The sequence below is a fragment of the Cynocephalus volans genome, chromosome 1 (assembly GCF_027409185.1).
Source record: "Cynocephalus volans isolate mCynVol1 chromosome 1, mCynVol1.pri, whole genome shotgun sequence".
Taxonomy (NCBI): domain Eukaryota; kingdom Metazoa; phylum Chordata; class Mammalia; order Dermoptera; family Cynocephalidae; genus Cynocephalus; species Cynocephalus volans.
The window spans coordinates 100,141,270-100,163,570 of record NC_084460.1 but is presented as its reverse complement, the minus strand read 5'-3'; the positions used below and the strand labels follow the sequence as shown (position 1 = coordinate 100,163,570).

The window sequence follows — 22,301 nt, the reverse complement described above, 5'->3', positions numbered from 1 at the left end:
CCATTTTTGTGTTCAAACATGCTTTCAAAGTAACCTTCTCTATCATGTAAATTTTCTGAAGCTTATAAAGTATAGCCACCACATACCAACATACTGACTTTTTTTTCTATCAAGTCCTTCAACTGTATAGTCTTAGTGTGAATCCCTAAATACAAAGTGATAATTTACTAAGCTATTCAGCTATGATGTAACAACAATCACCTACCTCCCTGTCTGGTAGGACAGGAGGGATCTCCAGTGTCCTCCATCACATCTTTTCATCATCCACTACCACATTTAGGGTCTATTATTGTTACCATCCCCCTTTTGAAAGCATTTTCCATACAAAGAATTATTTATGTTTCAAATGAGAAAAAAATCCTACTAAAACAATAAAGAGAATGTAATACTTTCTTAATTCAAAGTCTAGGGCCGGCCCGTGGCTCACTCGGTAGAGTGCGGTGCTGACAAAGTCTAAATACAGGCATGAATTGATCCAGCAGCTTAAACCAAAGACCAAATTCTTGTCTGTCTCTCTGGCGTCTCTTCCATGCACTGGCCTCCCCCTTCGGCTCCACACTGTGGCCTTCTAACATTCCCAGGCTTCCCTTCCATGATAGTAAAATGACTGTCACAGTTTTACCACACACTATCAGGAGGAAAAGTGGTGATCTTTCCCAAAGGCTCCCAAAGGAAAGAGAAAAAGCTCCTGTTTTCTAAAAGACAGTCAACATCTCACTACCTCATTGGCTTTGTGTAATGTATCCATCCATTGTTGGGTAGTGGGCTGTGATGATTAGATAAAGTCAATTAGGACCTCCTCTAGAAGTGAGGGTGGGGACAATTCCACCCACACTATCTGTCTGAGAATGGGGGAAGGATGTCTGATCCCTGCAAAATCTGGGTGTTTTTTTCCTTAAAGAAGGGGAGTGGATGAAAAGCAAAACTGACAATTGTCTACTACATACTAATTTAGAGACTATCACTTCTTCTTACAGAAATTTAATAAAGAACAATGTTGAATATTTAAAATGAGAAGTATATTTGGGTTTGTAAAAGAATAGGAGACTGTTTTGTTGCATCTAACTCCATTATTTTGCCTCAACAAATTGCAAATTACTTCTATTAATTCATAGCAGGCATAGTCATTTCTACTTTTGGAAAAGGACTGTGAGAATTACCTTATTTCACACAAGACACTATGGTAATGAGTTTTGGTCCCCGATGACATGACATCTGCTGGATTCAGACCAGTGATCCAGAAATGAAAAGTTCTATCCAGTATTGTCCAGTTTTTAAAATTCATATGCCAACAAATTATTTAAGGCTTTCACTTTTAAATAAGAATTACTTGTGATAATTTCTCTCTTATTTGCACATCCTTGCTTTCTCCTCCCAGTTCCTCTAATGTTCTGGAAAATGGGTAATAAAAACAGGCTCTATATCTATACATGTCTGTGACAACCACATGCCAATTTAACTATTTTCATAATATTAATCCATGTAAGCAATTATAAATATGTGATTTAATTTCTATTATTCTGCACTAACTACAAACTATTCTTCCTTGAGATCATAGGTGTGAAATTATTTATGTAACAGTATTCCTTAACTTGTCAAAAAATTCCCATAATGCATTTTTCTAAATATTTGCATAATATCTTTTTATGCCACCCTTAGTCTTATTTAAATTTTTGAGTCAATTTAAAGATTTATATACAAAATCTAATTATTTATTAAATATAATTTTTCCTTCTTCCTCAATGATAATATCAGTTTTTATTTCACCTCTAAATGTTAGGATAAAATCTCGGTCTGCTAATGTCCATCAACTGCTGCCATGGAGAAATCCACAGGGAAATCCAATGATCATTTCATTCCCACACCAACAGCCATTGTCACCTACAATTCATATTGGTCCTTCATTACATATCCTGCTTATAGCCAATTTCAGTGTTATTCTACATGAGCAAGTATTTCAGGTCTTTCCAATCAAGCAAGAGATATCCTGGCAGGCAGTTTGGTCTAAGTACAAAAAAAGTTGTAAACTTTATGTCTATTGCACCTCTTTAAATATAATTCTGTGGAGCAGACATGCAGAGTGTAACCTTAGCACAATCACAAAGATAAACATTTAATTTTACAATGGGTCCAATTTCTCTGACCTGAGATCTCTTGGAAAGCAAAATTAGAAGATGTAAGGGGAAAGAAAACCCTTTATTACTCATTAATTTGCTGGTTTTGAGGGAAACTTTTAAAATTCAAATTCAAGGAAAATTATTTTATTTAATGAATGTTTTATTTACATATAGATGAAGGCATGTGTGCGTGCACATGCATGTGTACATGCATATGCACACACACACACCAGCCAAATGGTAAACATGGCATGAAAGCTATTTCTAAGTAATATATAGCATGTTCTACAAGTTTTGGTCAAATACTAGAATGCCTGTTGGTCCTCATATTGTCTTCATACTCTGGATTGCAGACAAATTCGACATTAGTATAATAAAAGTCTAGGACTTCAACTGATTCGCACTTATTCTCTAATTCACATTATTCCTGTCCACAATCTTTGTTCAATTTCATTTGAAAGAGTAACAAAAGAAATCACAAATTATGTCAAATGCTCAAAGAAACATCTTTGATGTATAATTAAACAAAAGTTGAAGTATTTCAGTGAAGAGCAATGTTTTTCTGACAAGTGAATATCTCAGCTATTCATGCTATTAAACATTACACTGTTTTCCATTTCAATAATGTCAGTTTTATCATGTCACTTTTCTTCTTGGCATTTTCATTTCGGTAGTGTTTGCTTTGGTATGGCCTATTAACACTCTTCCTTAAATTGGTGCCATTCTTTCCCAGACTACGGAGTTATTTGATATAATATCTTGATAAAGGATAAAAGAAATAAAGGAAATAATTAAAAAACATACATTTCTAACAGTCCTGAGAATGCCAGACGTCTTATATCTTGCAGAGAAACTATTTACCATGTCTGGATTTGACACGTTCTCTGCTACAGACACATAATCTCCCAAGTAAATTTTCTATTAAAATGCATCTTTAGATTGATAAAGTTGTTTAGATACTGCTTATGTTTATTTAAGAATATGTTATGTTAATAATTCTGAAAATTAGTAATGACATATCAGAAAGGGCCTTAATGTTAATGGTCTTTATAGGCTATTATGCATGGCAGAGAAGGCATCTACCAGGAATTTTCTTGATATAAGGGTTTTGTGGATAATTTAGGACTAATGATCAAACGGGAACTGAGACATACAGAGGAGGAAAGACAATATATGCCCTTAATTCCATGATTAGTGCCCTGATTGGGCAAAATTAAGCAATGCTTCATTCATTCATAGAACAACTATATCAGAACCTGCTAAGCATCAGGCACTGATTTTGGTTCCGGGGAATACATCACTGAACAAGTATCCTTCTGTGTCCTTGTGTTTCTTACATTCTAGATGAGAGAAACTGACAGTAAACACAGTCAATAAGTAGATTACACATATTATAAATTGTTGCTTTTTTTTCTTCTGATCTGTAGAGAATGTCCTCACATGGGGCACCATTTTGTTGCTTTGTGTTGCTTTGCCCCCCATGGATTTGTCACCCCAATTCCCCTGGGTGACGGAGACGCAAAGGATTACTCAAAGCCCATCTCTTCTGAGCAGTGAGAGGCCCCGAAGTGGTTAATTTCCCAAGGAAGGGTTGCCTCTCGTTTGAGGGTTCCCAGGGAAGTTAACCACTTCGGTGCCTCTCACTGCTCAGAAGAGATGGGCTTTGAGTAATGTTTTGCGTCTCGGTCACCCAGGGGAAGTGGGGTGACAAATCTGTGGTGGGCAAAGCAACACAAAGCAACAATAAGTGCTATGGTAGTACAGGGAAAGAGACTTGGTGGTGTTTGGGTGGGGTGGGGGTTGCATATTGAATAGGGTAGAAAGGGTGGGTTTCACTTTGAAAAACTGTGATTGCAGTGAAGTGAGCAAATGGGAGAGTAGTAAGAGATGGAGTTAGTCATGTAAGAAGGCCAGATTTCATAGGGCCTTTTAGACCATTATAAGGACTTTGGCTTTACCCAGAGTGAAATGAGAATCAGAGCACAATATGATCTGATTTAAGTGTTTAAGGATGACACTGGCTGGTATGTTGAGAATAGACTGGGGGCAGTGGGTAGGGTCAGGGACAGAAGCAGAGCGATTAGTTAGGAGGCTACTGAAATCACCTTAGATGGGACAAGAGTGCAGGCAGAGGAGGTGGTGAGATATGGTTGGATTCTGACTACATGTTGACAGTAGGGCCAACAGGATTTTCTAATGAGGTCTACAAGTGATGTGAGATCAAGAAGAGTAAAGGATGACTCCACAGTTTTTGACGTAAACAACTGGGTGAGAGTTAAGATAGCTGAGATTTTGGCCTAAACAATTGGGTGAGAATGAAGATGACTGAGGTCAGATAAGAGACATGCTGTGACTACTGACAAGAAAAAAAGTTTGGTGTAGGAAGCTGTGTTATGTCACTCACATCATTTCTAAACCAGCCTCCAAGGGAGATTTTGCCACATTTAAGAGTTTTTCATTGTAAAGAATTATAGAGAGCGAGTGAGGCCTCCCTTCTTGAGAAGCTACTTAAGTGTTGCAGCCCCAGAGGCTGGGTTCCACACACAGCCTGAGAACTGCTAAAAACAGAGGTCAGAAGCACTAACGTGGATTTAAAAGATGACGTAAAATGTACCATTCATGAAGCCAGGAGTGGTGAAAGAAGAGTGAAAGATGCCATCTAGGCAGCAAAAGTCCTCCAGGTCACTAGAATGCGTGCCTGAATGAAGAGTGGAAATAGAGAGTGTGTGGGGCAGATTATCAGCTTCATGATTCCTAAAGAAGAAACATCTTGCCTGCTTCCTTTAAGAAGAAAGGGATTTAGGAAAGCTAGGATTCTTGCACCCCATTCTGAGGAGCAGAGTAAAACTCATATGTTATTCCCTTTTGATCATACTTCAATCCGATATGATCTGTGCTTGCTATGGGAAAATAAGGTTTATGTTTCGTCATTTTTAAATTTGCTTTTGACCTAATCTCTTTTGATCCCCACAATAACTTTTTGAAGTAGATAAGACAGTTGTCTTAGTTTAGGGTGCTATAATGGAATACCATAGATTGACTGGACTGAGCAAAAAAACATTTATTTCTCACAGTTCTGGAGGCTGGAATCTGAGATCAGGTGCCAGCAAGGGTGGGTTCCTGTCAGGAGCCTTCTCGTGTTTCACAGACAGCTGGCTCCTCATTTCAGCTTCACATGGCAGAGAACAAAGAGCAAGCTCTCACCAGGCTCTTCTTCCAAGGGCTCCAATCCCATCACGAGAGCTGCACCCTCATGACCTAATTACCTCCCAAAGGCCCACCTTTAAATACCATAGGAGGATTAGGGTTTCAGCATATAAATTTTAGGGGGGTACAAACATTCAGTCATAGCAACAATATTAGTATTATTATCCCTGTTTTACAGATTGACAAAACTAAGGCTAAGAGAGGTTAAGCAATTGGCCAGATGTCATAAGGTCAATAAGTTGTCGAGCCAGGATCATTTTCTAGACATATACGTAAATCCTGTGGTCCCTGCAGTGCTTATTGTTCCCCATTCTTAAACAATGCAGTTGGAAAAGCCAGGAATTGAGAGCTGTCTGGTTAGCTCAGTTGGTTAGAGGGCAGTGCTGATAACACCAAGGTCTAGGGTTCGGATCCCATACTGGCCAGCAGCCAAAAAAAAAAAAAAAAAAAAAAAAAGCCAAGAATTAAGACAATTGGCAACTGTGTTTCTACTTAAAACTCATCTACACAGGCAAAGAACACACTGATAAGAACAGCAATTAGCAATTCTGTTATCTTAACAGAGAGCCACACAGTCAAGCTTTCTACCTCTTCTCTCCTTATGACAAAAAGGAAAGAAAAAAAGATCAACTCTCCATTATAATGGGTAAGGGTGGTAATTTAAACAATGTAATTTGCTGTTGATAATACAGCTGTTAGCTACAGCTTTTATCAACCCTTGGCCTCATTAGCCTCAGTTCTTATCAACGCAAAATCAATTTTATATACATATATGCATACATATATATAAAAGTCTGTGAAAATAGCCAATATCACTATACATTCTTGTTTTTATTTTGTGTGTAAAAATGCATCACTACTATATTTAAGAATGATTTTGACATTATCAAAACATAATTTAGTTTCTTTACTAAAGAAAGTGGGTTGACTTAAGTTCTTTTCTTAGAATAAATAGCAACAGTACTTGACTATATAGCATCTTTAATTTTTATTTATTTATTTATTTTAAATAGTTTTTCATGGCCCTTCAAGCGTCCTTAATTTGGAGCACACAATATCAATATAGTAGTATTTTCGCTTCAATGACAGCAGTTTTATAAATGATTTAAATACATTTTGAAAATATGACTTATGTAACTTGCATAGTATATGCAAATAACTATGTCTTTTAAGAGACACTTTCAAAAATATGTATTTTCAGTAATTTGAAAGTATTGAATATTACAATATTGCTTAAATAAACTGTGAATTGTTTTCACAAATACGTATTATTTTATAAATGTATCAATATTTTTCAGAATGTGTTTTTCTGATAGATGAACTTTTAAAATAACAGGAAACATTTTAATCTATGCACTTTGGTATGTTATTCATGGAAAAGTACATTTATCTGTATTGTACTTTCCTTTTAATTTCAGCCCTTTCCCAAATAAAGAGTCTGTCTTGGAAGGGTCCCTCTGCTGAACCGTCTTGCTGCTCAGTACATCATAGTTTTACCCACCTCCAAGATTAGCTGCTTTAAAAGTATGAGGCAAGCCTGACTGTAATTTACACTTCCAATTTCTCTCATTATCAGTAGCTCTTTGCTGAAAAACTGAGTAGATTCTGCCTCTTCTATCTGAAATTCTAAGCTTGTAAAGTTTAGAGGACATAATTAAATAATGAATAAAATGTAAGCATGTAGTTAGTACAGGACCCGATACACATAGACTCAATAAATACTTATTTTCCTTCCTACTCTTCTCAGCAAAAAAGTCTGCACTGCTTTCAGTACTCAATGCTCAGACTTCCAGTCACCCAAGCATGAACTCAATTATTTCTTCCCCAAACCAGTAACCCATTGCTCTCAACATAGGACACGTGTGTTAGAATCAATAATCCTCAGCAACCTAGTCTTGAAATACCAATGCATTCCTTTGAGATGATTGTAAAAACTGACCAGTACTGAAGTACTAGCCCTGAGATGGCTGAGTTGAGGTCAAAAGCCGTTATAAAATAAAATTGATAAAAGGGGGGGGGAATTTTAAATAACAGATGAGGAGACACATTAACCCCAAGCACTTGATTGTTAAATGCCTTGAGAGAAGGAAAAAAAGAAACAAAACAAAACAAAATTTATAAGCCTGGAAAGAAGAGGTTTAAAGGAACAAGAGAAGAATAAAAGGAAAGTTAAAGAAAAAGAGCCAAAAAGTAAAGTCAACTGCAATTAAATCTGTTCTATGCCTGGCATTATAGCTTACTGTGTGAACGCTTTCTAAAGATTGATTTACTATCTTTTTTCAACATTTCTCCATAAACTTCCTGCACATATCTTCAGTAGAAAAAAAAGGAATTGTTAGGATGCTGAGGTTGAAAATTTAGACTATATAGCACAGCAACTTGATCAATAAAAATTTTGCTCAACTGTTCCCTGGGTAGGTTTATTTCTCATTTAATGATTTGTGCGTTACTGAAATTCTGACTTCTTGGTCAGGTATGTTTATTTTAAGGATCAATACATAAACACAGCAGACTCCACCAATTTGTGTGTCCCTGTCCAAAAGATGTTATTAGAATAAGCAGATAAGAAGCCTACAAATAAAATTCAATTCTCTACATCTAGTAATATGCCTAAGGCAAAGGTCTAGAAAATAAGTGAAAGTGTCAATCTCAAAAGATTACATTAAATCTCTATCTTTTCTTTCCTCACGAAATTTCCTGACCAACATCAGAATGCTATCTACATAAATTATGAGTCTGACCTAAATTTACTGTTTATTTTGTAAGCTAAAGGGGATCAACAATATCAAATAAACTAATAGGTTAGTGAAAACATAAACATGAATAAATTACTTTTAATGAAGCAATGGTCTATAGGAACAACTATCTTTTAAAAACCTGCATCAATTTTATACATAATGAAAAGATTTTTTGAGAAGATATTTCTGAACACATCCTGATGACAACTTACACAGCATTCTGAAAGGTTTTTTCAAAGGGAACTGAAAGTTGTATTGCTATAATAAATGCTTTTAAAGACACTGACAGTCTAAAAGACCGTACCATAGACCATGGCCTTCTCAGCTAGCTGCACAGATTTCCTTAGTAACTTAAAGAGCTTTGGCTAAATAAACTCTTCACCTAAAGTCTATGGTTACATATTTGAAGCTAACAATTTTTATGATTTCATATTTTGAGATACATTTGGCGATTGGAAATATAATACCAAACAGCAGCCTCTTGAAAACTTCAGATTGAAGGAGGCTCCTGTGCAAACTGAAGAATTCACCAAATATAAAATTATAGTAATTTTAGCAGAATAAGAATCTAATGATTACTTTAACATTCATGCCAAGATTTTCTAGATGTTGGCTAATGTTGGCTAATATGTGTCTCTTAGATAAGTATATTTTAGTTCCTGTAACTTTTTCTTTTTGAAAAGTGAATAACTTTGAAGATTCTTTTCCCCAACAGTATTTTATACTTAATTTCAGATCTATTACATTAAAGGTTTTAGTCTCTATTTATGAGACAAAACATTCTGAAGGTGAAATTTTTTTTTAGGATTTACTTTGAGTATATATATATATTAAAGTTTATGTCTAATGATACTCTAATCCAGAGGTAACACTGATTTCTTTTACCATGGAATAGTTCTAGGACTTTGCATAAATGGAATGCTATAATATATATTCTTGTGTCTGGATTCTTTTGCAAATCACAGTGTTTTGCAATTCATCCATGATATTGTGTATGTCAATAGATTACTCCTTTTTATTGCTAGGTAGTATTCCATTTTATGGGTAAACCATGATACCTATCTGTTCTGTTGACAGACATTTGGGTTGTTTCCAGTTTGGACTATTATGAACAAAACTGTAATGAACATGCTTGTGCATGTCTTTGTATAGAAATATTTTCATTTCTCTTGGGTAAATTCCTAGACTTGAGATAGTTGGGTAATATGGTTAATATATGAGAGTACTTCAAAAAGGTAATGGAAAAATTGAATTAAAAGATAATGCAAATCTTTCCATGAACTTTTTGAAGCCCCCTTGCATGTTTATGTTTATAAGAAATTGCCAAGCCATTTTCTAGTGATGGTGCCATTTTACACTGGTGACAGTCATATATGGTGTTGACAGTCATTAATTTTAGACATTCTAGTGGATATACATAAAGATTTTTTTAAAAAATCCATTACATTTACCCATTAAATGCCCATTATATTTATCTTCTGGGTCTAGTATATTTACCTTTTGGGTGCTTTCTATTCCTCCCGCAGATCATTTCCTTTCAGCATGAAGAAATTATTTTAGCATTTCTGTGTAGGGAAGGGTTAACTCAACAGACCTGGATTCTTCAAACTCTGAACATTTCCAAGAACACCCTGCCGTTAGGACTGGCCCTTGGCTGCTCCTGAGAGATGAGCTCTGAGCCCTTGGAATATTCTGCGTGGTAAGTGTGTTTCTGTATGCCTGAGGTCTGAGGTTGTAAACTGTCAGACAGTTTATGCTAACAGTGTGATTTATGTTGGACTTTATGATGACATATGATTCCTGATGTGACTCCAGAAATATCTTTATGTCCATCTTTTCACTGTCCAAACCATGAGTGATCTCTCTGTTTTACAGCCTTAATACCAGTTTTGTTTTGTTTTATTTTTGGTCATTTGTAGTAACCTTTGTTCTCAGTCTTGTGTCTGCTATTCTGAGCTTCAGGAAGTATCTCTCGGCCCTGCTTCCTTTCCCTAACCTTCAACAGCTGTTGCCTTGCAGTTGTTGATAACTTGGAGTGCTTGGGATAGATTTTTCTCAGCTTACCCACCTTGACTCCTTGGCTCCAGCAACCACAGTCTTGTACTGAGCAAACTGCTGAGAGAGTCTCAGAGGGATTTTTCTCAACTATCCTCCCTTGCCCTCAGCCACTGGCCGTTGTTCTTTGTGCTCAGTACACATGTCTTTGCTAGATTCCTCCTCATCTTGTCACTTTGCTGTGAATGAAGAACTTCATTTCTCCTAGAAAGGGACTTATGTACCAGATAGTGGCATACAGCAATGAACAAAACAGTCCACATTCTCTCCTCTCAAGGAGCTTACATTTTACTGGGGGAAAGAGATAATGAACCAAATAATCTGTTATATAATATATACTTCATAATAATAGATGCTAAAGAGAAAAATATAAACCTCTAAAGCAAGATATACATTGTCAGGATGGTGTTTCAGATCTTAAATATTGGGGCCGGGAATTTCTCTCTCAGAAGGTGATTTGAGCAAAGATCTGAAGGAATGGATAATGCTTCAAATCTATGACACCTTCACTCAGAAATCTAGACATTGGATAGATCCCTCGATGTCTTAGAAATTGTTCTATGGTATACACCATTGTTCCCCTAGGCTTTTGGCAACACAAATCTGTCTTCATACAACCAAGCATATACAAATACAAATTAAGTAGCAAGGCAGATACTGTCATATTTGACTGCCATATTTGCAAATAATAAGAAAAATAATGTTAAAACACAAGGCTGTGAAACAGTGAGTATAAGAGTAGGCATTCCAACATACTAAAGTGAAATTATTAACTAATATTTTTTGACTCAGAAATTGCAAATTTTGGAATTTATTCTGAGAAAGTGTGAAACATTTACGTTGACTACTGCCTATTAGAGACTGGAAAGCTGATGACCACTTTACATTTGCTGAGACCTAAGCTTCTACCAAGTACATGCACCTTCAGGGAATGAGGAAGGGGAAAAGAAGGCAGTGTGTACACTTCTGCTGTTTCTGCTATGATAATGGTGTCATGGAGGTGCTCAGTGGCACTGTATCTGTGGTAACAGAGGTGTGGTCCCTGGCTTTGTGGGTCTCAAGGGGAAGATGTGGGTCACTCCACTTCCCTGTGTGTTATGGCTGAGGCAGTGTAGTCCTAAAGCCAATAACTGTGGCAATGGCTTTGAGCTCCCCAGATCTTAGCAGAGTGCTGTAGTTCTAGAGTCAGAATTTGGGGCAGTAGGTTCTTGATCCCCAAGCTGTCTAGTTGAAAAAGGGCAAGGGTATGTACAACTCTATATAGTAGAATTGTTAGCAACAACAATAATAATAATAATAATAAAACATTGCATATATAAATGTTAAAAGAAGAAATGAAACAATATATATTCATTAATTGAACTTTTTTATTTTCAAAAATATTTCAAACCTGCAGAAGAGCTGTAAGTATATTACAATGAAAGTCCACATATTTTTCACCTAGATTTACCTGTGCACCAGTGATAATACAACGTATGTTTTTTCTTTTTTCTTTTTTTTTTGAAATGGTAAGCTATAGTATACTGGAAGGAAAAAAAACTCCAAATCACATCTCCCTTTTGGTAACAATATATCTGCTTGCATTACACAAAGAAAAATGTTCTCAGTAGTTCTCACTGGATAGTAAAATCATGGCTGATAAGTTATATTTTTCATTTTGCCCATATATAGTTTATAATTTTTCTACAAAGAGCATGATATAATAATAAAAGGAGTAGTATTAGTTCTCAAGGAATCATTTGGTAACATACATACCTTTTTTATCTGTGATGACATGAAAATGTCAATCACATTTGTGGATCTTTACCAAACTATAGGAACATCCCACCTCATTTAGAGATTGTGCAAAACCTTATTATTTTCTGAACCTATGATTACCTACTGAGTATTACTGAAACCTGCCTAATATTTCAGAAGTCTATATACAGCTAGAAAAAATACTATTTTATTTCAAGGCTGACTGAACTTCATGTAAAACATAAATTAATACCCTTCATTTAGTTTCTGAAATTTTCAAAGCAAATAATCCTGGATTGCTATATTTGAAAAAGGGTGCTGTGGAATAGGGTACCACTTTTAATGCAGTGATTCTAAGATAGACTTTTCCCCATAAACCTCTCTAGATTCATATCTATTTCAATCTTGGCTACTGCCATGTTATACTTTTTTTGGAGTTACTATTGATTACCAGAGATAAATGAGTTACAGCAGCTTCAGGGTGAGATGGTTATCATAGATAAATGTCTACAGCTATCCACCAGGTTTATGTGGTTATGCAGCATCAGAAAAGAGTTGTAAACATCAACACAGGACCTAAAATTTTCATAGTCTCTTGTATTTCACCAGCTGTTATCATACATGGCTTATAGATACAGAGTCAGAATTTGTAAAGGCACAATCTAGATAAATAAACAATAAACATGAAAGCTGTTAGCTTAGAAATCAGAGGAGCCTAGAAACCAATTGCAGGCTCTCTTATACATTATAAAAGGTAAACAAATAAAAAAAACAGAAATAAAAAAAGGATAAATTCGTGAATAAATTAGTATATAAATACTGGCTAAAGTGTTTCCTGTGGTTTGAATGCATCTTCCAAAGTTTGTGTGTTAGAAACTAAACCCCCAGTGCAACAGTGTTGAGAGGTAGGACTTTTAAGAAATTATTAGCTCATGAATAGATTGATGCCACTATTGCAGGAGTGGGTTATTTATTGGAGGTGGTAGTCCCTGATAAAAGGATGAGCTTGGCCCCCTTCCCTTCTTTCTCTTGCACACTCTCTCATCATCGATGCCTTCTGCCATGTTATGATGCAGCAAGAAGGCCCTCACCAGATGCAGCCCCTTAATCTTGGACTTCCCAGTCTCCAGAGCTGTGAGCCAAATAAACTTCTATTCTTTATAAATTACCCAATCTGTGGTATTCTGTCATAGCAGCCCAAAACAGACTAAGACAGTATTCATCCATAAAAACATTTGGTCCCTCTTCACAACATCTGCACACTGTTTGAGCACCTGAAGGTGATTTTTCCTATTTGAGTATTCTTCCTTAGGCTGAAATGAGATTGTTTCTATGCACCTTGGAGACATACAGAAAATTGCTATAATGGCCCTCAGGAGGCTTGTTGTTTCTAGGTTAAAATCACTTAATGTTCTGCTGTTTAATTTTTTTTTTATCTTTCTCACCTTAAAATTATAATTTTGCAACTAAAAAATATAGTTAGCAATAGTAACTGTAGAGAAATTAGTGTTAAGTTGTAGGACACTTAAGGCTATAAAGTTGCAGGTGAAATTCTGGATCAAATGGAAGGAATAATCAGTTCCTTCAGTCTTATCAGCACTGACATGTACTGAGCTGTGTTTCTGGAAAAGTGTATTTGCACTGAAAAATGCAAATCGTGCATCTTGCCATTTGAAGAAATTCATTTTCAAAGTGAAGGTGCTGAACGCTTGTTTTAGTTTCTGTAAGAATTCCAACTTTTAGGTACAATAAGGTTTGTTTAAAGCAGCATTTCTGTGGCTATTTTCATACGATGCCTGAAAAAAAATGTTTCAGAATAAAAGTTTGGAAAACAGAACATGTTCTATTTACCTCTGGATCTGTATGATGCTGGGTAACACACTGAAGGTTCTATTTTGTATATCTTTCATAACACACACTGGAAAATACTAGCTTAAAGTAAGTTCATTTCCATATTTAACTATTTGACATTATTATTATTATATTGATTTCCTTTTGTTTCAGTGAACCAAATTAATTTGTTAAAGAACCAAGCAAACCATTCAAATACAAAATTGTTTGATCAAGATAACACTTAAAAAAGAGAAACAACAAAAACCAAGGAGCTGTGATTTATACAACTTATCAAAGATAAATACATTCCAGCAGATACTAAAATCACTTCGGTACTTATACTTGAAAAGATTATTACTTTTTTTTCATCTGCTCAAATTCATTTCATTACTCATAAAAATACTACAGAAAATGTCATATGTCATATGTCATAATGGCAAAGTATCACAATTAACTGATAACATTAGTGGTAGGTTTTTAACCAAAACATAAAAATAAAGAGACAGTTCATCAGAGTAAGTTTCATTTTTTTTAAATGAAAAAGTATATTGTACTGCATTAATGATGCTGTGTAAGTTAAAAATTTTTATCTAACAAGTTAACAGTTGTGATTCACTAATACCTCTCCTGAGTAAATAGCTATTCTTTCAAGTCCTGTACATGCCTGTGTCTAATATACCAATTATAGAGTCACAGACAAAAATGTAACTTGGCTAAAGCCATTTTAACAATGTGGTATCAGTTATGATTGTTTGAATGAGTTCAAACTAAATTTGTTAATATCTCAAGTTGTGTGTATTTGTCTCTGCCTACATCATCCAAATATTTAAGTCAGCTGCCTTCTGAAATTCAGGGTTTTAACCAGAATCTCACTGAGACCTTCCTTTGATGTCTAGATTTAAATAAAAAGGGATTTACATATTGTCGGTGTATACTGAACAGAAAACCTTGTAAAACAGTAGTAAACTGGAATGATGGCTTGGTTTTAACACAAAGCAAAACCTTGTAAAGCTAGGAGATAGATAAACCTGCCAATAGAATCACAATTTTAAATGCAAGACTTTACTGAAGTGGTAAATTAGTGTAAAGAAGGGTTTTAAATCAGTTTATTAGTCTTTACGGTTACTTTAGTTGACTAGTAGCAAGAAGCAGCAGAAAGAAAGATAATTTAAGGACTCTTCACTGATAAGTGTTGGAATTCATGGTGAACAAGAAAGCGAAGAGAATTTTTCTCATTAAAAAAATAAAATGAAAAATAAAAACAAAGAAAAACTTGTCATGTGTCACGAAAGACAAGTCAATAGAAGAATGTTTCAAAGCGTCATGAAAGACAAGTCAATAGAAGAATGTTTCAAAGCCAATTTTACTTTTACATTTTAAAGCAAGCAGAATAGAAATTAAGCTTTGTTTCAGTACCTTGCATTAAAATTATCAAGAGCAGAGAGAGAAAAAAAAGAGCTATTTTAATTTTACCATCACACCTTATATAATCTGCCACTCTGCCTTTTGGTCAACAATACTTGTGAAAAAAAATACAAGTAGCAAGTAACCCAAGGAAGAATACATGGGGAAAAAAAGTCTGAATTGTGTTACAAAAAAAACCAGTATAAAATGAAACAAAACATAACCCTGTAGTGGCTATACTGAAGCAAATTATAAGGCACATGGGCAATCATGACATTGAAACTCAGAATACCTGGAATTTGTTTACATGATCAAGGTATGGAGCTTTGAAAAGACAGACGGTTAAATTCCTCCAAGATTCTGAGCCCAATCAAACTTTTTGCCATTGTCATATAATGCATGTTCCTGAATGGAACCAATCACATTATTTCTTTCCTATGAATTCCAGTATAGCAGATATCACATCCACTCCTATATTTTAGCAATTGATGTATAGCTTAAGTTATGGTAAAATCACAAGCTCCTGGACAACAGATGCATTTCATTTGCTTATTACGTGCCCTACAACACCAAAAACAATGTCATGCACAGTTTGGGCTCTTTATAAATATTTATCAGAAAAATAAGCACTGCAACAACTGGGGGTATTCAAAATGAAGAATTAATACTTTAGTCCAGTTCTAGGCTCAATGCTCTAATGAATGCAGTTAATTTGAAATGTATGTATTGTATTTTATGGTGGATGGTTCATGGTATATAAAAAAGTAAAACGTGAAATTTAGAAAAATGGACACACCATAAAACTAAAAAGATCTTTGCTACTTTTTCAGAGACTTAAAAACAACCAAAAACCAAAAAACACTATCCATCTCCTGCACAGTTTTACAATATTGATGCAGTTGTTTAGCTTTGATCATTTGTCAGCTTCTGGCAGGTGCTTTAGAAGCAACATTTAAGTAGAATATGGCTAGATTGACTGCTTTCATATGAATAAATGCTGCAGGCTTTCCCAAAATAACCTCTTAGAAATTTCACTGCTACTTGAGATTTACAGAGCACTGCATAATATATGGATGATCAAATTCTGTTTTTCTAAAGGCAAAATCAATACCTTCTGTGATCTATGAAAGATGATTTCAAAAACTAAGGGTGAAACAGCAATATATGGATTGAGGTACATATGTGTTTGTGTGGCATCCTAATGTCCAAAACTATTATTTTGGGAAAAAAATCTTATCTGTAATTTCATAACTTATTTTCCATGAAGGCAGTTGTTTCATTAACTAAGAGTTCATTGACCTGTGTATCTTTTATTGTACATTTAAGGAGTCAATGAAAAAAGTTTTCAAGAAAGAGCTTTCTTCCAAGAAATTGCATCTTAGAAAGGATCTCTTATTCCCTACTCATTCAGGGGACCTGGGCACTCCATTAATATGTACAGAACTTCCAAAAGTCCCCAGTAGAGTAAAAAACATATAAGTATGTGTGTGTGTATATATATATATGTGTGTGTGTGTGTGTGTATATATATATATGTATATGAAAGAGAGAGAGAGAGAGGTACTTAAAGGTTTGTGAATAAGAGAGTAAAAATAAAAGTTTGTAATGCTTCTTAAATATCCATACTAGGTTAAATTAATTTCATCATGTTCTGTATAATAATGTGCTAAAACAATGCAATGTAAAAAAAAATTTCCAAAAAAATTTAATAATTAAATTGTGTTGCTACTATTAAGAGAATGAAAACTCAAGCCATAGACTGGCAGAAGAATTCACAATATATAACTAACATTCTATTGAGAATGCACAAAAAACTCTTACAAATCGATAAGAAAAAGACAAACACCACTTTTTTAAAGGTAGGCAAAAGGCTTAAACAAGCACTTTGCAAAGCAAGATATCGAAATGGCCAGTGAATACCTGAGTGAGAAGTTAGTCGACCTTATTCATCAGTGGGGAACTTCCAATTAAAAGCCCCACAGATGTCACCACACATTCATGAGAGTGATAATACTAAATGTTGGTGATGATACATAGCAAAGTCACTATTTGAATACTTTAGTAAATTTTGCCAAAAAATTTTTTTATACAATTGACATACTTTGATGTTTATGATACACATATTAACATTGCCATAATAACAAAGTAAATAAAAATTATTTCACTGCATTTTTGCACAGTACATGGATGGAGTTCATATTTTCATAAAGAAAAGAAAGAGGTCATTTATAACTTGAAAATATATATCCATTTTTTAATGTTTGGGAATTTTTTAAATATTAATATTTGTACTTTAGTTTTTTTGAATTAGTTTTTTATTCCAAAACTGATAATCTAATTTTAAGTGAAGTAATTATTTTTGTATTTGTAAAAATATTGGTAGCACAAATGGAGTAAAAAACATATTCAAAATATTAACAGAAGTACCAGAAAAATCAATTGTACAAAAGCCTTAGTTCTTGCCCTTTACATTGGTAGATTATTGTCACTTTGAGAAGACAAACTAATATATTAGTTACCAGTGTTATAACTTGGAAAGATAAACTATCCCCTTTCCACTTCCCCTCTCTCTCCTCTAGTAACCACAGTTCTGCTCCCTCCTTCTGAAAGTTCAACTTACAATTATTATTGTTTGTTTTCTTGTTTATTTTAGCTCCCATTTAAGAGTGAGAAACAATCAACAGAGAGAAAAGACAACGTACAGGATGGGAGAAAATTTTTGTAAACTATACATCCAGCAAGGGATTAATATCCAGAATATACAAGGAACTAAGACAACTCAATAGTAAAAAACCAAATAATCCTATTAAAAATTGGACAAAGGAGCTGAATAGACATTTCTCAGAAGAAGACATACAAATGGCCAACAGAGATATGAAAAAATGCTCAACATCACTAATCATCCAAGAAATGCAAATCAAACCACATTGAAATATTATCTTGTCTCAGTTAGACTGGCTATTATTGAAAAGACTTAGAACATAGCAAATGCAGGCAAAGATGCAGAGAAAGAGGAACTTTTACACCCTGTTGGTGGGTTTGTAAATTACTACGGCCATTATGGAAAACAATGTGGAGATTTCTCAGACTACTAGATAGAATACCATATGATCTAGCAATCCCACTTCTAGGTTAATATTCAAAGGAATGGAAATCTTGTCGAAGGGGTACTTGCACTCCCATGTTCATAGCAGCTCTGTCCACAATAGCCAACATATGGAACTAACCTCAATGCCCATTGATGGACAACTGGATAAAGAAATGTGGCATAAATATACACAGTGAGATACTATGGAGCCATAAAAAAGAATGAACTTCTACCATTCACAGCAGCTTGGATGAGCTTGGAGAAAATTATGTTAAGGGAAACAAGCCAGGCACAAAAAGAGAAACACCACAGACAATTTTTTAAAAAGCAATCTTTCATGAATGCTAGGAAAAACCTATAATCACCGCTATTAGATTCAGACTCAAACATTTCTGGATCTTCAAAAAGATTCTATTCTCTCCACTTAAGGTGATACATTTTAAATTTAGTGGATTACCTTCAGGGAAATGGCTACTTTTCTCAATTTCAATTATTTAAGTTCTATTCATTTCAAAATCAAAGTTAGAATATCAAACTGGAGGAACAGTTCCAAACATATTGCACTTGTCCCTGACCCAATTATTATCTCAGAGGTCTAGAAAATATCACAGAATGACCAACACATAACAACATGGGTAAATCTTAAACATTATTATTCTAAGTAAAAGAAGCCACACAAAGGACTACATGCTGTACATAATTTCATCTTTTACGAATTCTGAAAGGCAAAACTATAGGGGCAAAAATCAGATCAGTGGTTGCCAGGAACTGGGGATAAAGGGAGGAGACTGAATGAAAAGGCATATGATGAAACTTTTTGGGGTGATGGAAATGCTGCTTATCTTGATCAAAACTCATCAAACTGTATACTTCAGAATGGAGAATTTTACTGATCGTAAATTATCCTCAATACATGCAATAAATCAGACTTAAATAATAAGAATACCACACCAAGACATAGTCTGATGGGCCAATTACAGTGAGACTACAATCTCCTTTGATTGGAATAATAAACTATTATTGCAGTTAAAACTGGTATTTGATTTATGGCAACTGTTTCACATTTTTGTTTTAGGTCAAGCTTGAAATCCATTAAAATATCCAATACATACAATATGTGTTCAGTTTTTTAAAAATAAAGTGAAGCATTATATATTAATAATTTGAGGATTCCATCTCATTTATTGAAATCCACCACATGAACTTGGCAAGATCTTTTGGAATCTGCATATTGCTATATAAAGTTTCGGATAGATATTCCATACGGCTCTGTGTCATCCACAATTTAGTCAACATGCTTTCTTTTTTTATTTTTTAGAAAATATTGTTCTAAGTAGAAAAATCATTTTTAATTTTTTTGTTTGTTTTGTACTGGATTATATGGGACACATGATCTGTAGATGATAACAGAATCTAAATAAATGATGAAATATCTCTGTCCTTGATAATTGATAAAATATCTTTGGCATTGTCAGTAAGTTACATATGTTCTGATGTTATAATTTAAATTCCTTTTTTTCCAAAGAAACATTTTAAATCTTTTAAATTCCAGTAGTGTTAAATTAAATTATTTTAATCAATTGTATAAGTTACTATGAGGTTTTGTTATTTTCAGTTCTCTTAACCTTTATATTTTTAATAGTGTTTATATGTTTTAAAGAAAAATACTGATATTAAATTTTTATAAGCAAATATATCTTAAATTTTCATATACATTTTTTTCCATATAATTTAATATATATATATATATATAAATAATCTCTAATGCTATTCTTTGTTTGGACTTATAATATTCCTACTCTTCTAAATTGTACTATGTGACACACACACACACACACACACACACATCTCAACTGAAGAAATTTTCGTTCAATCTAGGTTCTAGTTCATATTTAGATTTAAGATTAGTATGTAAACATTTTCAATTGTAGAAAAAAGGTTTCCTCTCCCAAACAAATGAGGTACATCTTGCCATGTCATCATTCATTATTGAGAAACCATGCTATACTCTCACATAACTAGGTTTAGATACTAAAATATTTTACAATCCTCTGTTATTAGATGTGCAAGATGTTTTATTCTCAGGAGTGACATTTTATAGATTTGATACTCCTTAATAGTTTGCTATTTCTATTTACCTATGAATTTCAATGATTACATACAAGTATCATCCATTATGTATGTATCTTCCAAGATTCTCAAAATAGAAAAATTATAACACATGAGAAGGAAAAGAAACATTTTTAAACAAACCCTCCAGAATTTCTGGAAAGTTGAGCTCGTACTTTCTTCTTCCTGAATATTCAAATAATCTTATTCAGAAATTTGTTAACTTCACAAGGGAAATGTCTGCAGCTGATTTCCTCTTGTGAGTTTTTTCCAGGCAGGTAAGAGAGCCAGTAAATTTGAAACAATACATAGAACAGGAGAAATTAACTTATAGATCTGTATATAATTTAGGGCATGCACATTGGGGTTTGGTTGATCTTAAATGTATGGATTTATCCATTTCATCTTTTATAATGTCTACTTTGTTGTACTACATATGGAAATGTCGATGAAAACTATTAAACTAGAAAATACTTTATGAAAGTCATAAAATGTTAGTTTGCATTACACTTCAATCAAGAATTATGGCTAATCCAAAGCACTATTCACTATCTCTCTCTTTTTCTAGTTCAGTGCCTGTGATACTCACTGGAAATCCTGAAGGCATCTGAAAGGTCATTTCCAATACACACTAACAGTCATTGCGGCTGGGAGGAAACCACCCCCCAGTGGTGGCATGATTGTTTTCATACTGAGAAATAGCTCATATCATTTTATCTGTAGTGAAAATCATAAGAAGAATGCGGACACAAAAGTGCGAACTCTACTAGTAAACAGGAAAAATGTTCTGCTAAATTCTTTGAAATAGGCAAGAAATGACTAAAAAAAGAATGACTCTAATGAGACATCACAAACTACATGATTTTTTTTCAAGTTTATAAGAAAAGAATTGCTTTTCTTTTCCCATCAAGATTTTTTCAAACAATATTTTCTAAATATTTTAAATTTAGTTATCGCTATATTCTTCCTCTCAGGGGGCTTAAAATACAGTTGAAAAGATAGGACAGGTCCTGAATTCACTCAAAACATGAATGAGGGAGAAGAAATCCAAAAGCAACCAAGTTTACCACAAAATGTTGGATCGAAGAATTGGAAGCTTAAGAGCTAAATGCAATTTTTAAGAAAAAAATTTACATTTTTACATACCTCTTTATAACTGTATGATTCATACCTTCTAGAAATACAACCATAAGAGAGTAGCAAGTGAAGAATTACAGAACATAAGAAATTAGTTTAAGGGATGTTGATAAAAAATCAGCAATAGATCATTTCTTAAAAAACGTATAGATCATTTTAAGCATAATTAAAAAGAAATGAAAAAAATCACGAAATGCCAAATTATAGGGAAAAATGGAGTTAGTTGTACATAATCATTTCATACAAAAGTGGTTCATCTTACCTCTGCTACCAGTTGCTGAAGAGACGGTGATGCGACAGAATGTAGACTCAAGTTACCCCTTATGGGACTATGGAGGCTAACATAAGCCACGACATTTTTCTGCAGCACCGTCTTGAAATCCTAAAATCCAAAAAAAGAAAAAAGAAAAAGATTTATAGATTCTACTTTATTAGATAAATGTTAAATTATAAATATTTTGTACTTAAAATCATTACATTGCTTAAATACTTTTTTTAAAAAAACACCCCCATTCTATTTAATAGAATACACAATGGTTATAAAAGGATTCTTAATTAAGGTGGCAAGGAGTTAGATACAACGTACGATAAAATATTTTAGAGCATTTTCCAGACAAAAGTCAAATTTTAAGACAAAATGTTCTTAAAAGATTAACATAATATGGAATTCAACAACAGAATACAGAATGGAATATTTGTTCCTGTGATAGAACTTCATTTTACAGTCATTTAATTAGAGACCAGATATGAATAAACTACCTTAGTAATTAACGAAACTAGCCCTTTCCTTTGAAGCAATGAGCTACTTTTTGCACAAAATAACTCTTAGAGCAAAACAGGGCAGAATACAATTATGGCCCTGCAAATATTACCTGA

General features: G+C 33.9%; 1 protein-coding gene across 1 annotated transcript in view; it reads right to left on the bottom strand.

Moving 5' to 3' along the window:
* Nucleotides 1-22,301, bottom strand: part of NAALADL2 (N-acetylated alpha-linked acidic dipeptidase like 2) — a 757,732-nt gene that overhangs the window by 310,295 nt on the left and 425,136 nt on the right. Inside the window, exon 9 of the mRNA XM_063104553.1 lies at nucleotides 21,688-21,807. Coding sequence (XP_062960623.1) covers nucleotides 21,688-21,807 — 120 coding nt within the window. The remainder of the gene's footprint in view (nucleotides 1-21,687; nucleotides 21,808-22,301) is intronic.